The sequence below is a fragment of the Papio anubis genome, chromosome 16 (genome assembly GCF_008728515.1).
Source record: "Papio anubis isolate 15944 chromosome 16, Panubis1.0, whole genome shotgun sequence".
Lineage (NCBI taxonomy): Eukaryota > Metazoa > Chordata > Mammalia > Primates > Cercopithecidae > Papio > Papio anubis.
In genome coordinates, this window is record NC_044991.1 from 24,736,102 (window position 1) to 24,759,337 (window position 23,236).

A 23,236-nucleotide genomic window follows, 5' to 3' on the forward strand; every position below is an offset into this window, starting at 1 on the left:
ACCTGCCCACTCTATCTAAAATGCTCTCTGCACCACTTCCAATGCCTTCTAGTCACTTCTACAGCTTCTTTTTTTTTCCTCCTCCACATTTTCAGTGGCCTAATATCTTGTATAGTTCACTTACTCCTCTTGTTTACCATTTGCTCCCACCCCCAACTATCATGTAAATTGCATGAAAACGCAAATTATCTATCTGTTTTATTAACTGCTTTATCTCTGGTGCCAGATAAAGCCTGACACCTAGCAGGTGTTTTATGGATAAATTTCCTTAGATCAACCACTAATTGGGTCCTGGACCTCACAGCTGTCTGGAGAGAGCCCCAAGAAAATAGCCGCAAACCTAAGGGCAGACATGGACCAGCGAGTGGATAAAGAAAATGTGTTATCTTTATACCGTGGAATACTACTCAGCCATAAAAAAGAATGAAATAATGTCTTGCAGCAACTCAGATGGAGCTAGAGGCCATTACTCTTTTTTTTCTTTTTTATTGTACTTTAAGTTCTAGGGTACATGTGCACAATGTGCAGGTTTGTTACATATGTATACATGTGTAGAGGCCATTATTCTAAGTGAAGTAACTCAGGAATGGAAAACCAAATATTATATGTTCTCACTTATAAGTGGGAGCTAAGCTATGAGGTCGCATAAACATTAAGAGTGATATACTGCCAGTCTGGGCAACATGGCGGAAGCCCGTCTCTACAAAAAATACAAAAAATTAGCCATAGTTGGTATCACGCACCTGTAGTCCCAGCCACTCGGGAGGTTGAGGTAGGAGAATCACCTGAGCCTGGGAGGTCGAGGCTGCAGTGAGCTGAGATCATGGCACTGTACTCCAGCCTGGGCAATAGAGTGAGACCCCGCCTTGAAAAGAAGAGTTATGTAATGGACTTTGGGGACTCAGGGTTGAAGGGGAAGGCTGGGAGGGGAGTGAGGGATAAAATACTGCATATTGGGTAGTATACACTGCTCAGGTGACAAGTACACTAAAATCTCAGAAATGATCACTAATGAACTTATCCATGCAACCTGAAACCACCTGTACCCCCAAAACTATTGAAATTATATATACATATATAACTAAAATAATTTTTTTAAATACCTAAAAACAGAGGGAGGTACAGGTGTGCAGAAGGCTACGGCAGCCTTCCCAGCCCCACCTGGAAGTCAAGGAAGGCTGACATCTGGAGGAAGGAGGGCAATTAGCAAGGTGAAAAGGCAGGTGAGAATAGTGTAAGCCTCTAAGACCAGTGGATGGTCTTTTGAGTGGATGCTCAAACAATAGCTGTGCATGAGTGAATACAGGAATGAATAAATGAGTGTCCCAAGTGGAGATAAAGGCATGCAAGAAAGCCCAGAAGGGAGAAAGACGAGGGTAGGATTGGAGCTGCATCCAGGGCAGAGACAGGCAAGACAGGTGGGGACCACATCACACAAGAGCCAGGTATAGTAACGTCTATAGTGTCTGTGAGAATGTTGCCAGAGGAGATTAACATTTGAGTCAGTGGATTGGGAGAGACAGACCCACCCTCAATCTGGCTGGACACCATCTAATCAGCTGCCAGAGTGGCAAGAACAGAGCAGGCAGGAGAAGATGGAAAAGCAGACTTGCTCAGTCTTCCAGCCTTCATCTTTCTCCCATGCTTGATGCTTCCTTCCCTTGAATATCAGACTCCAAGAGATACTAACAGCCATAATAATAACAACTTCAGCTCACATTTATGGGGTGCTTACGAAGTGCTAGGCCAATTCAAAGTGCATTTTCATGAATCTGTTTGTTTAATTCTCACATCGCCCTTTGCCTTGGCTTTAGTCTTAATGCAGGCTCCCCAGAAAATGCACCTGGGGCAAGTTTTAAATGCTCATATGCTCTTGGAAGGTACAGTCTCAGGGCAGAGAGACTAAGAGGAGAAGGGAAATGAGGCAGGAGAGCTAAGACACAAGGTCAGTGATGCACTACCAAGCTGGTTACGGTAGTTGGTTGGCTGATGTGGTCTGTCCCCAGTTAGACTGCATAGGAAAATTTCCTGGTGTGGTCCAACAGAAGGAGGAGTGGAGAGAGTGTGTAACTACAGCTCCCTCAAATCTCCTGTTTCCCAGCGCTTAAAGTGCACCCTGCCAGGAGATCCTTTTCATAATATGCATGTGGTAGGAGGAGCCAGAGATCCTGGACTTTGGCTTCAGGTGGTTGGACTCCATGGGCATGGAGTACGTTGCCATAGCAACAGCCGTGAATCAGGTAGCAATTGAGATTCCAGGAGTTATATGAGACCAAGAGAACCTGAGGAGGCTCATGAGATGGATCCAATATCATCATTGTCCTGACTTTACAGCAGGAAACGGAGGCACAGAGAGGCTACACAGCTCCACCCATACAGCCAGCCTGTGGTGAGCTTAGCACCACACTGAACAAAATTTGGGCCACTCAGGATTGCAGACAAAAAAAGAATGTAGACCTAAATCTTTGAGACCAGAACTTGGAGGTGCTGTCAGGATTCTTTAGTGCACCCTAGTTATTTACAATTGACCCAAAGACTGAATTATCCTCAAATCATTTCTCTCCAGCTCTAGGAGGCAGCAAGAATTTGAGGGAAAACACTAGGTTGAAGTCTGCTTCCAAATTACTGTGTAACTGTAGGCAATAGATGCTCCTTCCGTGGTGCTGTTTCTGCATATAAAATGATGCGGCCAGTGTAATGTACCGGTACCAGCTGGGCCCTGCCAGCAGTATTTGCTCCTCAGTCACAGGGAACACTCTTGCCTGTCCCCATCCATGCCCTCGAAACGCACTCCTGGGACTTCCATGCACAGGTAAGGGGCATTAGTCCATGGACCATGAGCCATCATGCCCACATAGCCCTAAATGAGACACCCAGGGAACCACCAGCAACAAGAATAATTTCCAGTACTTCCCTTTATTCGGAAAGGTCACATTTAAACTCTTCTGGGCCTTTGATGCCAAAAATTGAGTTCCCTCAAATATGGGAGAACAGGCTGGGCACCTATGGAACGAGCTTCTTACCCACCCCACTTTTGAGGTTGGTTGCTTGAGACTGAAGTGAACAATAGGGATGAATGCCTCCTAGGGCTGAGTTAGGCACTCCCTGCCTGTGCTAGGCCAGGGAACTCTTTGGAACTCTTTCGAATGTTCCCTGCACTGGCCGGACAACCAGGCCTGGAACTCGAAGATCAGAGTGACTGTCTTAGGAAGAGCACTGAATGAGGAGTCAGGAGCTCTGAACTCTAGTCCCAGCTTCTCCACTGCTAAATCAGGCCAGTCACTTGGTCTTGCTGAGCCTCAGCTGCCCCATCTGTAAAATGGGCATAGTAATCCTTGTCCTGGTGCTTCTGCTGGCCAGATAGGCTCTAAAGATAGGTCTCCGCTCCCACCCCTTATTACTCAAAAGAAACCAAAAATTAGAGGGGCTTAACAAACTACTTGAGGTTACACAGCTTAAAAGATGGCAAAGCCAGGAGTACACCCAAGCCTAGTCCTAGACACAGGTCCCCATTGCCTCCCAGATGGAGCAGGCAGGCCCAGCTTTGTTTAACCAGGAGATGGTGCAGGTGAAGTGATGTGATCCATAGGCCCGTTCAGCCAGCTGACCTTATAGGAAAGCACTATCTACACTGCAAGCTTAGCCCAAGATGTTAATACCAAGAATGCATATATTTGGAGATAGAGCCCCGAGTTCAAATCCCAGCTCCACTTGTCTGTGTTTCTGTCCTCTCTGAGCCTCAATGGCTGGTATGGGGAAAAGTCATTAACTTGACCCCTTGTTATGTTCTCTCTCCCCACTCGCTGAACAATGAAAATTGCTCACCATCAGCCACAGACACTGACTCGTTTTACCAAGGGTGAGGTCACTGTGCTTTAAGGGACTGCATCCTCCAATGTCCTTCCACCTTTTGCTGCAGACCCCCTTTTTGCATAAGCTGAGGATCAAGGGAAGACCAAGGGCTTTTGGTAAATGCAGCCATGTCTTTCCCTACCCTTTGTAGCAAGTCTAAGCAGGAAGACCGTAAACTTTAGATTCTAGGAGATGGGAGATTGAAAGAGGGTTAAATAAGCCATTCCAGTGAATCCTACAAGGTGTAGGCATGCACTATGAGCATGATTTTCTCACTGAGCCCAGAATAAGACTACTGGGCCTCCATGCAGCTATTTACAAAGGAGCATTTTGAGTCATTTTATATTTCTCCTTGTGCATATAGAACACATGGATAGGACAGTGGTTCCCAACCACTGTCTCTTAGAAGTGATGTTTGAATATCACCAAGCACAGTGCCTCTCTCCTCACAGACACACAAGAATGGGAGCTATGATGATTCTTAACAAAGGGTGACAGGGTCACTGTGTCACCTTGTCACCAGAGCTGCTGCTTAACATCTGTCACTATGCTCTGAAGGGAGCTACCTATATCGACAGCTAAATAAGCAACCAGGTCCACGGAGCGGGAGTCCAGTCTGAACTGTCCATCACCTTCTGAAGACAGCAGCGGGAGCTTGGCCAGGCCATTAATCACAACCAGAGCCTTCTACGGCTGCATCCAACATCCTTTGACACCTGCCTCTTCTAGCTGCAACAACAGTCTCCCCTCTCCTGTGCTTCCCATGGACAATCTTTGGGAGTGGGAAAGAATGCAGAGCCTTAGCTCCCCCTCCTTGAACTCTGCAGAGAGCCAGGGGCCTTGGAACAGGGCTGGGTCTGTGTTGGCCTGGAGAGGGCCTCTGAAACTTTAGAAATGTACATTTGGCTTATCTGAGTTCCTTTCTCAGGAAATTGACCTTTGGGCCTCCTAGATGGTATCAGAAAGCTGAGGCTTTTCAGATTGCTGCACCCAGACAATGAGACACACCTGCTGCCTGTTGACCAACTCCTCTTTCTTGCCCCTCCTGTTCTCCTTCCCTGCTTTATAAACCCCTAACTTTGGTTGGGAGGGAGAGGTTTGACAGGCTGATGTCACCTCCAACACAGCTTTTCTTCTGGAGCAACATTTGTTGTCTCAGTGATTGGCTTTCTGTGTGGTGAGCAGCCAGACCTGGGTCAAAGCCCTGGAGTTTGCCAACAAAATTCTGGTTCTCTGATCAGGAATTCATTGCTTATGGCTCAGTGGCCGTGGACCAGGAGCATTTCAGAAGCCCTCCTAGCAGCTTCCCAGCCATATTTGCCAGAGATGGGTTTCAGTCTCCTTCTCTTCTGCCTCACCACTGCCAGCCCCAACTGCATTCCTGATTGCCTAGGAAGAACAGGCTTTGAAATCGGACATCTGCATCCAGATAGGTGAGTGCCCTCTGTAGGTCCCTGACAGCAGGAGTCTCTCCTCTCAATTTGGGGGAATTCCAAAGGAATTTCCATTTGTTGCAGGTTGGACAAGCCCGGTTGACTGGCTTGAGAGTAGAAGGCACCCTAACTGTTTTGGTTTGGACACTCTTGGGTTTGTTGCTACTACAATTAGTATTTTGATAATTGTTTGTTTCCAAAATAAAGATTTCCTTCCCTGGCAATACTCGTGGTCTGTGATATGAGCAACTGGACCTAGGCCCAACCCCTGGTGTTTGGCAAAATATCATGCAGACAGAGAAGGATGACCTGTAGCTGCTGGACTGCTGGTGGGACAGCAGGTGGTAGGGGCATGGCCAATGTATGTGTTTCCAAGTCCATTAGCTGTCCTCCCAGTAAACTATAAGCTTCACGAAGCCAGGGTCTTTGCCTATCCCATTTTCAGCTTTATCTACCGTGCCTGCAACAGTGCTCAGGACATGAGGTGATCTTTGTTGAATGAATAAATGTTGAGTTCTAAACTCGGCTCTGCTATTAAGCGCCTTTGGAAAACTCATGTTCTTCTCTGAGACTCATTTTCCCCACCTGTAAAATTACCTGGAGGCTTTCATCTAGTCCTTATGGTCTACGGTTCTTTCAAGACATGGGTGCCCTGTTAAAAATGGCCTCAGGGTATAAAAGCAAGAGGAAACATTTGCAGGAGAGCATTTAATCCACCTGGATTCATGACCACCAACATCCTCACCTTTGAAATAATTTTGGTTACATCAGCAGGGACGCCATAGCAGGGCATAGTCATATGGTTGGAGCCACAGACTTGGGCATCAGGGAGCAGTTCTTCTGAGACCAAAGAAAAAAGATGCCACCATTTGCTGCAGGCTGACTATCTGACAATCAACGGACTAAGTGATTCATGAGCTCTCGATTCCTTACAAGGATGCCGGGAAGCTGGTACTAGTTTAGACCTATTTTACAGATGAGTAAAGGAGAGGTCAGAAAGCAGTGACGTCTGTGAGATCACGCAGAGAGAATCTCTGACCTGAGGCATGAGAGGCAATGCCCAGCCCAGGGGCCAGGCCGTGTTGATATCCTACGTAGCAGAAGTGGTAGTGTCACATAGACGTGGATGACACTTACTACCCTGGGTGCTAGGGGTGAGCACACTGCCTATGTGACATCAGGGCCCACTGTGGAATTTCTGGAGTCATCTTGTAGGAAAGAGGTTCAAAGCCTAGCCAACATGGTGAAACCTCGTCTCTACTAAAAATACAAAAATTGGCCAGGCATTGTGGTGGGCGCCTGTAATTTCAGCTACTAGGAAAGCTAAGGCAGGAGAACTGCTTGAACCCAGGAGCAGAGGTTGCAGTGAGCCAAGATCACACATTTCACTCCAGCCCGGGTGACAAGAGCAAAACTCTACCCCAAAAAAGAAAAAGATAAAAGGATCTGGAAGGAAGGAAGGAGGGAGGAGGGAGGGAGGGAGGGGAGGGAGGGAGGGAGGAGGGAAGGAAGGAAGGAAGGAAGGAAGGAAGGAAGGAAGGAAGGAAGGAAGGAAGGAAGGAAGGAAGGAAGGAAGGAAGGGAAGGAAGGAAGGAAGGAGAGAAAGAAAGAGAGAAAGAGAGAAATAGAGAAATAGAGAAAAAAAGAAAGAAAGAAAAGAATGAGGATGAAGTTGAGTAAGTGCCTTCTGCTCCAGGCTGTGTTGGGTTGGGGAATTTGAGAGGCATGGGGATGGTTGTCAACTTGTAGCATGTTAAATTGACTTTTAATGAGCATCTTCAGGATTTCTGTTTGCTGCTGCATAATGAGGAAGACTTTGCTGTTATTACTTGAAATTAACCTTTTTGGATGCATCACTTACACATCATTGAAGAATAATGACTGATTTCTTTTATAAAAATGTGCTTCATAAAATAAACGTATTATAAATTTTTAACACAGAACTCACAAGATAATTTCATCTTTATTTTTCTTCATAGTACAGCTTGCTCCTGACAGTATATTCATTTTCTTGCTTATTGTCTGTCTCCCCAGCTAAGATATTCCCTGAAGAAAGGCAGGGTGACTCTGCCTGCTCACTAGAGCTTGGGTGTGAGGAACAGTGCCAGGCCTTAGAAGGTACTCAGCAAATACAAACTGAATAAATATTACTGGCACATGAAGAGAAAGGCATGGAAACTCAAAGGTTCCAGGCTCTAAAATGCCCAGGAAACATCAATGCCAGGAAGGCAATGAATCCGTTGCCCCCCGCATTGATAATCTGTTCCTGACTTCCAGAATTACCTCTGTTTGCGGACCAAGCTGGGAGCTTGGGACATACGTATCCTGTATGAATAATAAATTATTCTGAATGAATAATATTCATGTATATTATTTTGTATGAATAATAAATAAATGATAAAATATTAATAGATTAATAATTAATAATAATTAATTAAATCACCACTTCCTTTTGCATTGTGTTACAGGCTGAATTGTGAACCCCTAAATCTCATGTGTTGAAGTTCTAACCCCCCCATACCTTAGCATGTGACAGTGTTTGGAGACGGAGCCTTGAAAAGGGTGATTAAAATCCCAGCACTTTGGGCGGCCAAGGTGGGTGGATCACCTGAGGTCGGGAGTTCAAGACCAGCCTGACCAACATGGAGAAACCCTGTCTCTACTTAAAAAATGCAAAATTCTCTGGGCCTGGTGGCACATGTCTGTAATCCCAGCTACTCAGGAGGCTGAGGCAAGAGAATCGCTTGAATCCAGGAGGCTGAGGTTGTGGTGAGCTGAGATCACACCATTGCACTCCAGCCTGGGCCACAAGAGTGAAACCCCATCTCAAAAAAAAAAACAACCATGGTTATTAAAATCAGGCCATAAGGGTAGGCCCTGTTTCAATATGACTGCTGTTCTTACGAGAAAATTTGGACACAGAGACACCAGAGGTGCAGCCACATAGAAGAAAGACCACGTGAAGACTCAGCAAGAAAGCGACTATCAACAAGCCAAGGACAGAGGCCTTAGGAGAAACCACCCCTGCTGACACCTTGATTTCAGACTTCCAGCCTCCAGAACCATGAGGAAATAAATTTCTGTTGTTTAGGCCACCCAGGCTGTAGAATTTTGTTACAGCAGCTCTAGCAAACTAATACAGTATGCTATACTTTCCCTTCCCTTTCCAGGGTTTTATGAGAGTTCAGTAACTGTTGTTCCCATTACTGAGATGAGAAAACTGAGACCCAGCGAGGGAAGTGACTTGGCTGAGACTCCATGACTCGATGGATTTCACTGCAGAAACCTTGGGAAGAGCCTCATGCAAGAGCCTGGGTCTTATCCCATTCCCACCCCACACCTAAGCATTGGCGAGCTTTTGGGTGGTGCCTCCTCTTTGCCGGGGCTTTGCCAGAGGTCCTGGCTGCTTTCCCCATATATCCCAGCACTCTCCAGTGACCCAGAGCCCTCCTATGAATGGCAAGAGGTGGATGGTGGATTCACCAAGTGGGAGACTGAGCCTACATCAGAGACAACAGGGTCCACTGTTCACCAACGTGCTCCATCAGAGAGGCAGGAAGGTCTCCAGAGACGGTGAGGTCTCCAGAGAGGGGCTCCAGTGAATTTCCCTCCTGCCCCATCCTCCTCCCTTGCCCCACTTCTACCCAGAGTCTCTAGTGAGGATGATCAGAGATGAGAGCTCCTCTTTTTGGGGTGACCTTACCAGTTATTAGGGGTCAAATTTTGTGCCCACTTCCCCAGCCCCACTCAAAAGAATGTGGAAGTTCTAACCTGCAGTACTTCATAAAATGACTTAATTAAAAGGTAGGGTCTTTATAGGGTGACCAAGTTAAAATAAGGTCATTAGGGAGGACCCCATCCAATATGAAATGGGGAAATTTGGATACAGACATGAACAGAAGATGAAATGAGGAGACACAGGGGGAAGATGGCCATCTACCAGCTAAGGAGAGAGGCCCTCACAGCTCTCAGGAGGAATTTACCCCGCTGACCTTGAATCTGGACTTCAACCCTCCAGCTATGGTACTTCGTCACAGCAGCCCTTGCAAACTAACACAGCAGTGATCCAAATGGGAATTCCCTCCCACGGGTGGGAGCTATGATTGGTTACACCAGAGGGGTCCTAGGGATGGAGACAAATTTGGGGTAGGATATGGAGTCTATGCTAGTGGGAATTTAAATAAAGGCAGCATTTGCTACCTAAATGTGGGCACACATATGCTAGCTTCGCCTTGGTAAAAAGGGAATAAATTCAAGGTTCTTGAATGTTGATGTGGGTGCACATTTGTAGGATGCATATATATCAGTGTGTCACATGCATTCAGGGTGTGTGGGCTCATTTATTTGTTCTTTGGCTCATTCATTCATTCATCATTCATCAGTTTCTTGAATGCTTGTACACACTTATAAATGCACAGGATAGAGAAATGAATTGGCAAAGGAATATGATAGACAAGCATGGGGATTAAGGGAGCATGGAGGGGGAGCATTTGTTTCTGTTTGATATATCAGGGAAGACTTCCTGGAAGAAGTGAGCTGAAACTGGCCAGGTGAAGAGGAGGAAGAAGGTCATGGCATATAGACATGTAGGAAGAGAAATAGCAGTATATACCCCAAACTACACACCGTTCGGGTTGGTTCTATTCTTTGGAACAGTCCCACCCCTATCTGCACCCCATCGACACTCTGGAATCCCAGGTAGCAAGGCCATAGAGAAGGCACAGATGCCCAGGAGTCAACACTTTATTTTGTTCAGGCCAACCACACTGGGAGCCCAGCATCCCCGCAGGATTTGCCTTTGTGGGCCTGTCTTGTCTCTTGAGGGTGGCCGTGCTGGCTGGCTTTGGCCACTGGGGAGGCCTGGCCAGTCTCTCTGTCTCCAGGTTATTGTAGAGTCGGGAAGTCTTGAAGGGCAGCTTCAAGGAGGCTGGAAGCAAACACAGGTCAGAGTTGATGAATGGGACAAAGGATGGATAAGGTTTTTTTTTTTTTTTTTTTGGAGGCAGGGTCTCACTTTGTCACCCAGGTTAGTGTGCAGTGGTGCAATCATAGCTCACTGCAGCCTCCAACTCCCGGGCTCAAGTGATCTTCCTGCTCCAGCCTCCCGAGTAGCTAGGATTACAGGTACATGTCACCACACCCAGTTAATTTTTTATTTTTTATTTCTTGTAGAGGTGGGGTCTCACTATGTTACCCAGGCTGGTCTCAAACTCCTGGCCTCAAGTGATCCTCCTGCCTCAGCCTCCCAAAGAACTGGGATTACAGGCATGAGCCACTGTGCCTGCCCAGGAAGATGGGTACATTTTGACGGAGACAATGAATGGGGTGGAGGGCCTGGAATTCTATACACCCAGGTGGCATTACTGTAGCAACTCCACAGAAAGGGATGGCAAAGTGTAGGCAGCAGAAGGAGAACAAGTCGGGGAAAAAGTTGGGATAGATTTCCCAAAGGTCCAAAAATTCCAAAGTAACCTGGCATTTACTGCATCCATGGGGTGCCATGCTCTATTCTAGGAATCTCTCATATTCTCATGAAATCCACAGTGTTACCTTAGGTAGCTGGTACTCTTATCCCTATTTTCCAACTGAGGACGCAGGGGCTTGGAGAGACTGTATCATTTGTCCAGGGTCCAATGGCTAGTTACAGGGCAGAACTGAGCCTTGGGGGGTCTTGCTTGGTCCCAAAGCCCACCATGCATTTGCATTGTTGGAGGTGCTGCATTGTATAGCTGAAAAACTAGCATCCTTGGAGAAGAACCTAGCTCAGGGTAGGAAGGGGACTTGATTAAAACGGAATGGCAGGGACAAGATGTTCTGTGATGACTTCTGCTAAGGACTGTTCCTCATGGATGTGTGCCCTTTACTTGGCCTTTGAAACTGCTTTCTATGTCCCCGAGAGCATAATAATGTAAATGAATATCAGATCTTTACTCGGTAATTGAGAGCAGAGAGAAGGCCATGTTAAGTCAAATTAGTTTGCTCTGATATAGTCCAAGCCTGTCTCTGCGGAAGGGGCAATGGCTTTTTGATGGGCTGAGGCTGCCTCTCGAAGAAATAGAGGATGTGTGGCTCATTTGGGTCAAGGAGGCCTGCGGGTTGCAGCAGGTGCATCCTGAGAGCCATATGCAATCGCTCGACCATCTGAGCCTTGAGCTGCAGTGAGTTCTGAGATTCAGTGACTGGGAGATTTACGAGGGCTCATAGACTCTCAGGCAGCTCTAATTTCACTCATGAAGATGCCAGGAATGTGTCCCTATGGAAAACTTTTAAAGATAAATGTAGGGATTCTAGAGCTGGAAACCCAATTCTGCCCTGGTGATTCTGTACAAGTGACTTTAATCTTTCTGATCCTCAGTCTGTCAACCTGATAAATGGGGATAAATAATATCCACCACCACTTGGGGATATCAGGAGTACTAAATGACTGTCTGATGTGTCCACTCAATAAATGTAAGCCTTGGTTAGCAATGAATTCCTCTTTTTTTTTTTTTGGAGAGGGTGTCTCGCTCTGTCTCCCAGGCTGGAGTGCAGTGGTGAGATCTCGGCTCGCTGCAAGCTCTGCCTCCCAGGTTCATGCCATTCTCCTGCCTCAGCCTCCCCAGTAGCTGGGACCACAGGCACCTGCTACCACGCCCTGCTATTTTTTTGTATTTTTAGTGGAGACGGGGTTTCACCGTGTTAGCCAGGATGGTCTCGATCTCCTGACCTTGTGATCTGCCCACCTTGGCCTCCCAAAGTGCTGGGATTACAGGTGTGAGCCACCGCGCCCGGCCTGAATTCCTTTTCTTACCTTGACTCCAGATGAGTGACAGGATGAGTGCTAGGAGCGGGAGGAAGGGCAGCCAGTAGTTACTTCTCCTGCACTGTTGCTCTGTGATTTTTGTACTTGTTCCCTCCCCGCTCAACCTAGGGCCTATTTCTCTCCATATGTAATGCAAGTGGACTCCACTATTCTGAAGGTCTCTTCCAACTCGGCCCTTTGCATGTCTGCGATCCCACCACGGATCTCCCGTCATTATGTGGACAGAATGCCATCGCAGCTCCTTCAACCCCAGGTGGAATGACATTAAGAAAAGAAAATGATAGTAGGGCGAGGAAACTTTAAATATCTGGCATCTTCTTCTTCTTCTTTTTTTCCTGAGACAGAGTTTCACTCTTGTTGCCCAGGCTGGAGTGCAGTGGTGGTGCCCTCAGCTCACTGCAACCTCCGCCTCCCCAATTCAAGCGATTCTCCTGCCTCAGCCTCCTGAGTAGCTGGGATAACAGGCACCAGCCAAGACACCCAGCTAATTTTTTGTATTTTTAGTAGAGACAAGGTTTCACCTTGTTGGTCAGTCTGGTCTCGAACTCCTGACCTTAGGTGATCTACCTACCTCAGCCTCCCAAAGTGCTGGGATAACAGGCGTGAGCTACCGCGCCCGGCCACATCCAGCACCTTCTTTAGTGTCATCCCACAGGAACCCCTTACTTTCTGATGTGTCTGCATTTCAAAGTACAAGGAAATGGAGGTACCCAGCTGAGGGCTCGTGAAAGGCTTTGCATCCAGCAACACATGACTTCAGCTAAAACCTCTAAAAATCTTGATCTCTAAAGAAATTAGTTGTGGCAGTAAGGACAGTATAGGAGCACTTGCTCTCCCCAAGGCTGCAAGGTGAACTCTCATTCCCCAAGAACAGCCCCAGCCTGTTGCTTTTACCTGAACTGGTGTCTACTTCTGGAGATATTTTTTCATTATGCTTGCAACATCGTCGTCTTTCCTCCCCGCCCCTGGCTCTCTGTGCTCGGGGGACGTTCCCTCACCACCGTCACCCACATGTCGTTGGATTCCTGGTCGACTTTTGATGCTGTCAGCACTTTTGAAGGACACGATGGAGCTGGAGGATGAGGACGAGTCGGACAGGTGAGCAGGATCCTCCTTGGGCTCCGGGCTCTTTTTCAAAATGGTCTTGATCCCCGAGAGAAAGGAACGATCAGCCTCTTCCGTCTCAAAGTGGACGCTTGAACGCTGTGAACCGTCTTGCCCACCTTTGGCTGCTCCGGCCAAGGATGTAGGCGTCTGGGGCTTCCGGATAGCTGGGAGGAAGTCATCGAAGTCCACTTTGGTCTTGCGTTCGTAGTCGAGGCTTGGGAGTTTCCAGCTGAAGGGGTCACTGCCTAGAGGTTCCTCCATCAGGTGGGCAAACTGGCGGTTCTGGAAAACGAGCGGCTCCTTTCCAAGGTCTGGACAGCCCGCATCGTCCACAGAGGACTCCAGACACCGCCTCCGAGGACGCAGTGTGGGTGACAACAGCATGTCCCTGGGTGTGGTCGGGGAGCTCAGTTTTCTCCCCATGCTCGGTCTGGATTCTAAGAGGGACTCGCAGGAACTGAATCGGGTCTTCGCCTTCTCGGGGAGTAGGGTCGTGCCCCCAACACCATCTGAAGAGATGCATTTGAGGCTGGTGGACCTCAAGAGACCACCAGCGGCCCCTTCGATTTCCAGGGGTGACTTTGCCCCAACCCTCAACGAGAGGTTTCCCTCGTCACTGCCAGCCCTGCCCCTCCTTAGTGTGGAAGCCCCAGTCGTCTGATAAATGGGGAGAGTGGGCCAGTCCTCCAGGCCCAGCGTGGACCCCTGGCCTCTCTGGGCTCTCTTCCTCCGGAGCCCTTCCACGAACTCCGAGAGGGCCGCTGAAGGACTGGGCAGCTTTTCCCTCGATAGCGGGGATGTATTTGTACTCCGAGAAGCCAGGGGAGAGGACGCAGCTTCTAATCTCTCTGTGGACTTTCTCTGGACGGCAAGCCCTTCGCCGTCCCCAAAATGACAGTACTTTTGCCGGCGGACGAAGTGGGGAGAAACAGGTTTGTCTCCCAAGGTCTTGCTGCGGACATCTGCGGACCAGGCTCTGCTCAGTGCCGATTGGGTCCTCTCAGCGTCCCCAGCCTCCTCATTTATCCTGTGCCAAGAAGAAAAATGCAGTCTGTAGAAATTGTGCAATTCATACAATTTGTGCAATCGGTGTGAGAGCCCCTAAGCACAGGCACTAATATTATTTTTCTTTGGAAATACCATCCCTATCGCACTCTCAAATGAACCATATGATTTAATGTGCAAATTCAAGCCATGTAACTGATTTCTTGTTGCTTTCTGAATGCAATTTCTGTCTATAATTAAACCCAGCTAAGTACATTTGAGTAGATTAAAACTGCAGCTAGGACGGAAGAATTAGATTTATGAGGCATCATATCTGACATGATAGGACCTATCATCCCAGAGCTTACTGTGAAATAAGTAGTTTGCTTCTTCAAGACCGGAAGAGGACATACACTGGGTTGTTTGTTTATTTGGGGCCAAGCCCAGAGGACAGTCCCACTAAGTGGGGCTTCTGAGAGTCAAGACCCAAATATGTATCTCCACAGGATGCCCCATGACATCCCTGATTGTTTCATGGGGTGAGGGTGTAGGTAAAATCTTGTTCCCCCAGAAGGGAAAGACTCACATGAAATCAACTTAAAACCAAGACTAAACACAAGAGGACAGACGGTTTCTATTCTGGGACTCCACCAGACGTGGCTTTTATGCAGAGGGAGTTTGTAGCAGCAGCGCCAGAAACACTTTGCCTCTGAAAAGTAGAAGCCTCACAGTGGGACCAAATTAGAGACTGTAAAATAAATGGCATCATTCAAAGGAGAGAGACTGGAGTCCACCAACCTTTCCTTTAATAAATAAAATCTATCTGTCCTCTGTCTAAGAGAAACGACCCCCTTCCCTCCCACCAGCAAAGTCACAATTTATTTTTTTAAAAAGTAAAAAGTGGCCAAATGTCAGAGTTTTGGCATTGCAGATAAAGCCACTGTGGGTGCAGGCCTGAAGAGACGCTGAGGGCAATGCATACGCGGGTTTCCAATCATGGGGTCCCTGCCTCTGAGTGCATTGTTGCTGGAACTGTAACAATCGGGAAGACTGCAGGATTCGGACCTCTGTGTATAAAGCGTGACTGAGATTCTGCTACAAGACTTTGGGGAAGACTTCTTGCTTACCCAGCTGGATAACACCATTTCCACTCCTGATCACACAGGACAATTTAGGAGAAAAAGAACCGACCACAATGGCCCAATGGGCTTTTGAATCTGGGAAGGAAGCCAAGCCAAGGTCCCTTGAGGTGATGCCATGGAAGGCAGGGAGGGAATGGTTGGGGCAGGAGAGCAGCATCTTTCCCAGGGAAATAGGTGGGGGCTGAAATAGACTCAATGTTTGCCTCCCCCGAAAATTAATATGTTGACACCTAATCCTCAATGTGATGATATTAGGAGGTGGGGCTTTTGGGAGGTGATTAGGTCACCAGGGTGGAGCCCTTGTGAATGAGATTAGTGCCCTTATAAAAGAGGCCCCAGAGGGCTCCCTCACCCCTTCCACTGTGTGAGGACACAGTGAGATGGCCATCTATGAATCAGACAACAAATGTAACTGCCAGCACCTTGACCTTAGATTTCCCAGCCTCTAGAACTATAAGAAATACATTTCTGTTGTTTATAAGCCAACCAGTCTATGGTGTTTTCGTTATAGCAGCCAGAAGAGACTGACACAGGCACCTAGACCCTGCCTTCCTGAGTGCCCCTGAGGACAGAGCTTCAGTGATCCCACAAACCTATCTCCTCTAGGTCTGGCAGGAGCTCCCCAGGCTGGGGGCCTGTGTGAGGTCGCCATGGCAACGATGGGCCCAGCTAAAGGGCTTCATGAGGACAAGGCATAGAGCTGGCTGTGATCATCTGCCTCTCCTTATTCCCCATGTCAGATGGGAGGAAGAGGATTGCAGTAGCGGTCTGGTGATGGTAAGATCTGGGTGTCAAGGTGGCAACGTGGAGGAGCTACCTCCTCTCTCTCTCTGACCATCACCCTCAGTCCTTCTCCTGTGTGATCAGGCTTGCTATTCCTGCCCTCTTGCTCACCCTGTTCCAGGACGCTGGTCTCCTGGGACAGGCCAAGCCCTCCCTGCTTCTGTGTCTTGCATGAGCAGTTCTACCTGGAGTACTCCTTTCACTCCCCGAACCCTAGTCATGGTGCCTTCCTCCTGGGGCAGCCAGGACAGTGAAAGAAACGCCCTTGATACTGTCTCTGGCACCTAATCACCCAAATAATGGTTAGTGGTTATGATGAATAATTTATAACCAATAATAAATGGTTATTAATCATTAATAATTAAAGGCAATCATTATTACTACTATTTAACTTCTGGATCTCCAGAACCCAACCCCACACTGGACTCAATAAAAGCCTCAATTGAAGTTCAAAGAGGGATGCACAGGAGAATGAATGGGCAGGTGACCTTCAGCTCACCACAAGAAAGCTTGGTTCCCATGTGCTAAAACAAAGGCCATACGTTTGCCCAGAGCAGCTCCCTCCTTTCCTATTTCTTGCCTGTTCCCATCACAGCTGGACACGGGCTGGAAGAGGAGATAGAGGGCTCCTTTGTGATTCCCCGAAGGCGTATTTGTCAACTTCATTGCTTTGGAATCACTCCCCGAATACACGGCAGGACGGCATTCACACGCCTGTATTTTTTTTTTATTCCCTACTTTTTATTAATAAACAGCTTGGAGCTGCCAGGGGCAGTGGGCTGCTGCAGAACTGACAAAAGTCATTTCCATCCTGTCCTGGTCCTGAAAGGAGGCGGGTGTGATGAATGAGTGTCTTGGATGCTCTGTCTCATCCATTGCCTGCCACGTGAGGAGGGCAACATTGAGGGCTCCTGTCACCGAATCTCCCGGGACTCTGCCATCCTGCTCACCCTAGCTTCCACTGCCACTGCTGGCTGCAGACACCAGGGCAGGGCATGAAAATGGAGGGTGAAGAAGTCCCAAGAGGAGGAAGAGGAGGAGGAGGAGGGAAGAGGGGGAGCCAAAAACATAGAGGGGAAAAAAGGCATAAAAGTAGGTGGAAGGAGAATCACAGACCACAAGTCTGAACTGACAGTGTCTTGCTGACTCTCATTTCTGCACCTCCGGAGTTGGCACCAAGCCCAACATGTAGTAGATGTTCAGCAAATGCTGTCAAATTCAATCAAGGTAGATGAGAAAGAAGAGGTAGTCAGGATGAGAAAAGTGAAGGGAGGGCAAAGAAATGTAGGAAGAAGAGAAGTAGGGTCAGAGCATGAAAGAAGAGGAGGCAGTTTAAACAGGAAAGAAGTTGAAATGAGATGGAGAGAAAGAGGAAGGAGACCCAGAAGGGCAGTGGTGATGGAGAAGAAGGAAGGAGACTTAGGCAAAGGCAAGAAGGAGAGAAAGGAACATTGCAGAGGCCTTTCTGGCTGGCAACGAAGGATCTGCCATCTTCGGCTTTGACAAAAAGGCAAGATAGGCTGGGGTCCATGGTGAAGTAACCGGCTGGCCGGAAATGGGGATCTGGAGGTCACAGTCTGAGTGCTGGTGATCAGGTACAGAGGCCATAGGTTTGCTAGGCCCAAGCCAGGAAGGTTCCCAGCTATGCTGGCACAGGGGAAGATTCACTCGCCCTCCCTGGGGCCCTTGAGGGGCAATGCCTTCTACAAGGCATGGAAGCCAAGATGTTCCAGCACAGCCACTCAGGCCCAGCTTGGCTGTCACGGGGTCTGATGTCTTGAGATTGGAGTGAGCTGAGTCCCACCTTTCTGGAATGGTCTGGTGCCTTTGAAACCTCAGCTGGGGAGCTTAAAACAGGAATACAAGCCATGCAGTGTAGACTCCTGGTGGTGGGGGCTGGAGAGGAGAAGAAGTGGGGGTCAAGTGAGGAGAGAGGGGGAAGAGAGGGCAAGAAGGAAGGAAAGAAAGAAGCTGCCCACGGCCAAGTGCTTCTTCCTGGCTTTCCCATGCAGAAATCCACCCACATCTCTGCAAGTGCTTTTTCCATTTCCTGTCTGCACCACCTCTCAAGGTATAAAGTTCCTTGCATCCACTCCTTTCTGTATAGAGACTGAAGAATTTAACCTGAATTCAGATGTCCTTTTGTAGGCTTTGGGATAAGGATCCCAAGTTCTGCTGAGTGAGGTTGGATGATCACCCCCGCTCCTGTCCCAGCGCTGGACACTTCAGACACATCCTATCTGACTTCATCTGGGGACCAGTAAGAGTCTTTTTTTTTCTTTGTAGCTGTCTTCACAGGACCAGCTCGGTGTGGCTCAGATGGAACTCCCCATCATCATCATGATGGAGGGATGTCGGATAGTCAGGATGTTACGGTGTCCGCTTCCCGGAGCCTGGGCCAGGGAGAGAGATGATGTATAGAAGGCTCTCAGAGTCACTGAGAGACAGGATAGGCAGGGGTACTGTTACTCTTCAAGGAGAGACTCCAGAAAAGCCTTGGAGACATCTGCTGCCTGCCCTGTAGTCTGTCCAAAAAGGAATATCCTTCTGGTATACCTGCTACGGGAAAGAGCCAGAGGATAGTCCTGGAGCATCCAGCCACAAAGACACTGGGCTGGTTCTATAACTTAGTGGATGAAATAGTCATTGGTCACAATGGCTACCCCTGACTAGATACCTACTTGCGCCAGGTGCTGTGATGGATACCAGGAATATAGGAGAGAGCAAATGGATGGTTCCTGCCCTCACAGCAACCCTGAGAGATAGGGATTATGATCTCCAGGCACAGAGAGGCTGAGTAACCTCTGCAAGCGCACACAGCTGGCAACCAAGTCTGGTTTTACCACTCACTAGCCACGTGACCTGGGGACCACTGCCTAACTTCTCTAACCCTCAGCTTCCTTAGCTGAACAATGAGGGAAACCAGATTGGCCTTGCAATGCTGTGGAGATCAGAACTCCATGAGGGCAGGATTTTTATGCATTGTATTCGCTGCTACCAGTGTCTATAGAACAATGTCTATAGAACAATGTCACAGTAGGTGCTCAATGAATTTGTATTGAATAAGTGAGGGAAGCACCAGGGCCCTAACACATTATAGGTGCTCCATAAACACGTGTTGGATGCATGAGTGAACTGCCAGTCCTCAGGCACATAGTAGGTGCTCAATAAAATGTTCAAATTATGAATCATGCTCTAGTGCTTGCCACACAGTAGGTTCCAATAAATATTGGACTTATTAAATGAATTGATGAATAAGGGTATTTATATGAAAAAGCTGTAAGTATGGGTTGCTTCAAGTTATAGAAGTTTATTAGGTAAACTAGGACATGAAAACTCAGGAATACTGAAATTTCAACTCTTTCTGACCTACAAGGCAGGAAAAAAAAAAAAAAAGCTTCAGACGCAGAGAGACCTGAGTTCAAATCCCGGCTCTGTCTATTCCAAGTCAGGTTTGTTTTTTGTTTGTTTGTTTTTGTTGTTTTGTTTTGTTTGTGATGGAATCTTGCTCTGTTGCCCAGGCTGGAGTGCAGTGGCACAATCGTGGCTTACTGCAAACTCTGCCTCCAGAGTTCAGGTGATTCTCCTGCCTCAGCCTCCCAAGTAGCTGGGATTACAGGTGCACACCACCACACCAGACAAATTTTTGTATTTTTAGTAGTGACAGGGTTTCACCATGTTGGTCAGGATGGTCTCGAACTCCTGACCTCAAGTGATCCGCCCACCTCAGCCTCCCAAAGTGTGGGGATTACAGGTGTGAGCCATGGCACCCAGGCCCCCAGGTATCTTTTGAAGCCTGAACTTACACAGGAGTAAGAGTGGGAATGACACTGCCCTAGGACCCAGGGTCTTGTTAGAAATGAGAGATGATGCGTGTCATATGCATACTCAGTATTTAAGAGTGGAAGCCATTTCTACTCCCATTACTCCCAGTACTGCCATTGAGGCAAAAGACACTACAGTTAAACTTTCATGCATTACTTATTTATCTCAAAGTTAATCCTTTGACATAACGGTTTAACATAAATTTTAAAATCTTAACACTTGTCTGATTGCTTTTCTTTAATGACCTCTTTCATCAGTGCTAGAGAAGACCGCAGATTGAGGGCAGATGTTCAAGAGTAAACAATTCCCATGTATAAGCCTACTGTGAACCGCACGGAGAAGGGAAGTGGAGACTGAAGTGGTTGGTTCAGCCTCAGAACGAGCTAGTGTCTGAGACAGTGTCTCCTGCTTGGACCATATCCCTTCCCCTTTCAGATTAGCTTATGAATGGGGCCCCATCATTTTATCTCTAGTGTCGACCACAGAAGCAGATGCTCCATGAAAACTGGCGAAGAACAAAGAAGGCACCTATATCTGCATGTATCGTAGGCAGTATCTCATCAAGCTAAGCAGCATCACCCCATCAACATCAGAGGCATCACCCCACCTTGCAAATGAGGAAACTGAGGCTCAGTGGTGAGAAACCATTTGCTCAAGGCCATACTGCTAAGTGGCAGGGCCTACATTTGAACGCTGGTGGGCCAGCTCTGAATCCCATTCTTCTCCTTCCACTACATCACACACCCACCGGGCAGAAGGCTGACGGGAAACCTCAACCAGTTGAATTTACATCTACACATACATATTTTTCAAAATCCACTGCAATGTAATGAACCAAGAAAGTCCAAGTCAAGGAGATGCTGGATTTACTGTCATTAGATTTAATCACACAGCAAAACAAGCAAACAAACAAAACATAATTCCCAGGTCTGAGTGTGGTCAGAGCCTGGGCCAATTCTAGCTACAGGAAACTCAATACAGATTTAATGACACCGTGAATCATCCCCCAAAGCATGCTGTCAGCCCCCATTCTTCATCCATTCCCTGAAATTAAAGAGGAAATTAAAAACATATTGATGTTCTTTAATACTGGTGAGGCCTGAGATGGGAAACCAGATGCTCTTTGAAGATGGCCTGAAGATTTGGTAACTGAGTCCAAAATAACAACAGAGAGTCTGTAATAAAAGTTGACATGGTACCCAGGACTATGCCTTATGCAGGGAATGGGAGGCACTTATTAAGCTACTGTGGTGCACAGGTAAATACCACATCATTAGAGTTGTCATGTATTATGCCTTTAGGCTTTATAGACATTACTCAAGTTTAGGCTCACAACAGTCCTCTAAAGCAGATATTGCAATCTTCCCCTGTCAGAACTGAGGCTCAGAAAGAATCAGTAATTTGTCATAAGTGGGAGAACATGGATTTAAACCAAGGAGTCCTACCCCAGGCCCATGGCTCCCAACTGCTTTACTCTACTGCCCTTTATCGTCCCATTTTATAAATGAGGAAGCTGAGGCTAAGAGAGGCAAATGGGCTTGTTGAGAAGGAGCAGAGCTGAGACTCCCACCCTGGTCTGTCTGTCTACCTATAATGTTCCGAGCACATAGCAGCAGAAGATGGGCCGCCCTCCCCTCCTGGGGAGAGCAGTGTAGGTGTTGAGTCTGGAAAAAAACATGCAGAAGGGTCAGCAATGCAAGAAATTCCAGAGACACTGTGAAGCACAGACTATAAATGCACCAAGAGGTTGGCAAAGGAGAGAGCAGTCAGTACTGGTGCCTGGGTGCACAGCCTTCCTTTCTTTTTTTTGAGATGGAGTTTCATTCTTGTCGCCCAGGCTGGAGTGCAATGGCGTGATCTCGGCTCACTGCAACCTCCACCTCCCGAGTTCAAGCAATTCTCCTGCCTCAGCCTCCCAAGTAGCTGGGATTATAGGCGCCCACCACCACCACAGCCAGCTAATTTTTGTATTTTTAGTAGAGATGGGGTTTCGCCATGTTGGCCAGGCTGGTCTCCAACTCCTGACCCCAAGTGATCCGCCCACCTCAGCCTCCCAAAGTGCTGGGATTATGGGCGTGAGCCACCACGCCCGGCCATGCACAGCCTTTCTTGAGGAGGTGGGTTGAGTCAGGCTTTGGAAGAAGGGTAGGATTTCACTGTTGACGATGGCTCGAGAAAGACATTCCAAGCAAGAGCAGAAGATTCCTCCTATCGATTCTTAGCTTACACAATCTGCAAAACTCTTGACAAGCAAGGGCTGATATCTAAATTTCACAGGCCAAGGAAAATGAGGCTTAGGAAGCTCCCTCACCCCTAGCTGAGAGGGAAGTTCAAAGTAAGGAGGATGCCAAGGAAGCAGAGAAGTGAGGGGGAGGTGACATTAGCAGCAATCTGTCCCCATGCTGTCCCCATGCCTGGCCACTCCTGGCATGGGGAATAGAGTCAGGAAACAGACACGGTGAATATCCTGCATTCCTTACAATATGGCAGATTTTATGAGACAAGGTCGCTCTCAAGGCTTGCTTGCTGTTCTCTCTGATGCTTAAGGTCAGTGCCGAGTCTTTGACAATTTTACAAACCAATCCATCCAGCTGCCCTGAGTGGACACCTGCCTCCATGCCTTCTGCGGCTCAGCAGAATTTGGCTTGACTTCACCCACACATTCTTACTGGCTACCGGGGACAAAGGTCAGTGATTTTTGCATAGAGTTGCCCATTCAAGTCACCCTTGGAAGTCTACCCTCCGCAAAAAAAAAAAAAAAAAAAAAAAAAAAAAAAAAAACAGTTAAACTGGAGCTGAGTAGTGATAAGGGGATCATTCTCATTTAAAAGAGACTGAAGAGTAATGCAAGATGTTAATAATAAGAAAAATTGAACAGGCAAAAAGGGTATATGGGAGGATAATTGGGTAATATAAATATGGATAATGTTATGGATTTCTTAATTTTCCTAAGTGTGATAGTGATACGTTAGAAAATGTCCTTCTTAGAAGAAAGATGTGAAACTATTTAAGGAGAGCTGTTGTGATGTTGTCAACTTGTTTTCATAAGGGAAAGGAAGGGAAAGGAGAAGGGAGAAGAGGAAGAGGGGAGAGGAGGGGAGGGAAGGAGGGGAGGAGGGGAGGGAAGGAGGGGAGGAGGGGAGGGAATTTTCACAATGTTTTGAAGAACGTAATTCTAGATTTGCAGAGTAATTAAAATCTACTTGGCTTGTAGATTCAATTTGGATTCAACATATGTAAGCGAATTTAATGCATCCCTTCACTTTCCATGCAGAGACATTGCCTCACCAGAGTATGGTGAAATGGCA

General features: G+C 47.5%; 1 protein-coding gene across 3 annotated transcripts in view; it reads right to left on the reverse strand.

Moving 5' to 3' along the window:
* Window positions 1–9,997: 9,997 nt before the first annotated feature.
* The window catches only part of MYO18B (myosin XVIIIB), a 297,367-nt gene continuing 284,128 nt past the window's right edge, over window positions 9,998–23,236 (reverse strand). For all 3 annotated transcript variants that reach the window (XM_031656039.1, XM_031656040.1, XM_031656038.1), the window contains 2 exons: window positions 12,982–14,221; window positions 9,998–10,212 (listed from right to left, as the gene is read on the reverse strand). In XM_031656039.1, coding sequence (XP_031511899.1) covers window positions 12,994–14,221 — 1,228 coding nt within the window. In that variant the 3' untranslated portion in view covers window positions 9,998–10,212; window positions 12,982–12,993. The remainder of the gene's footprint in view (window positions 10,213–12,981; window positions 14,222–23,236) is intronic.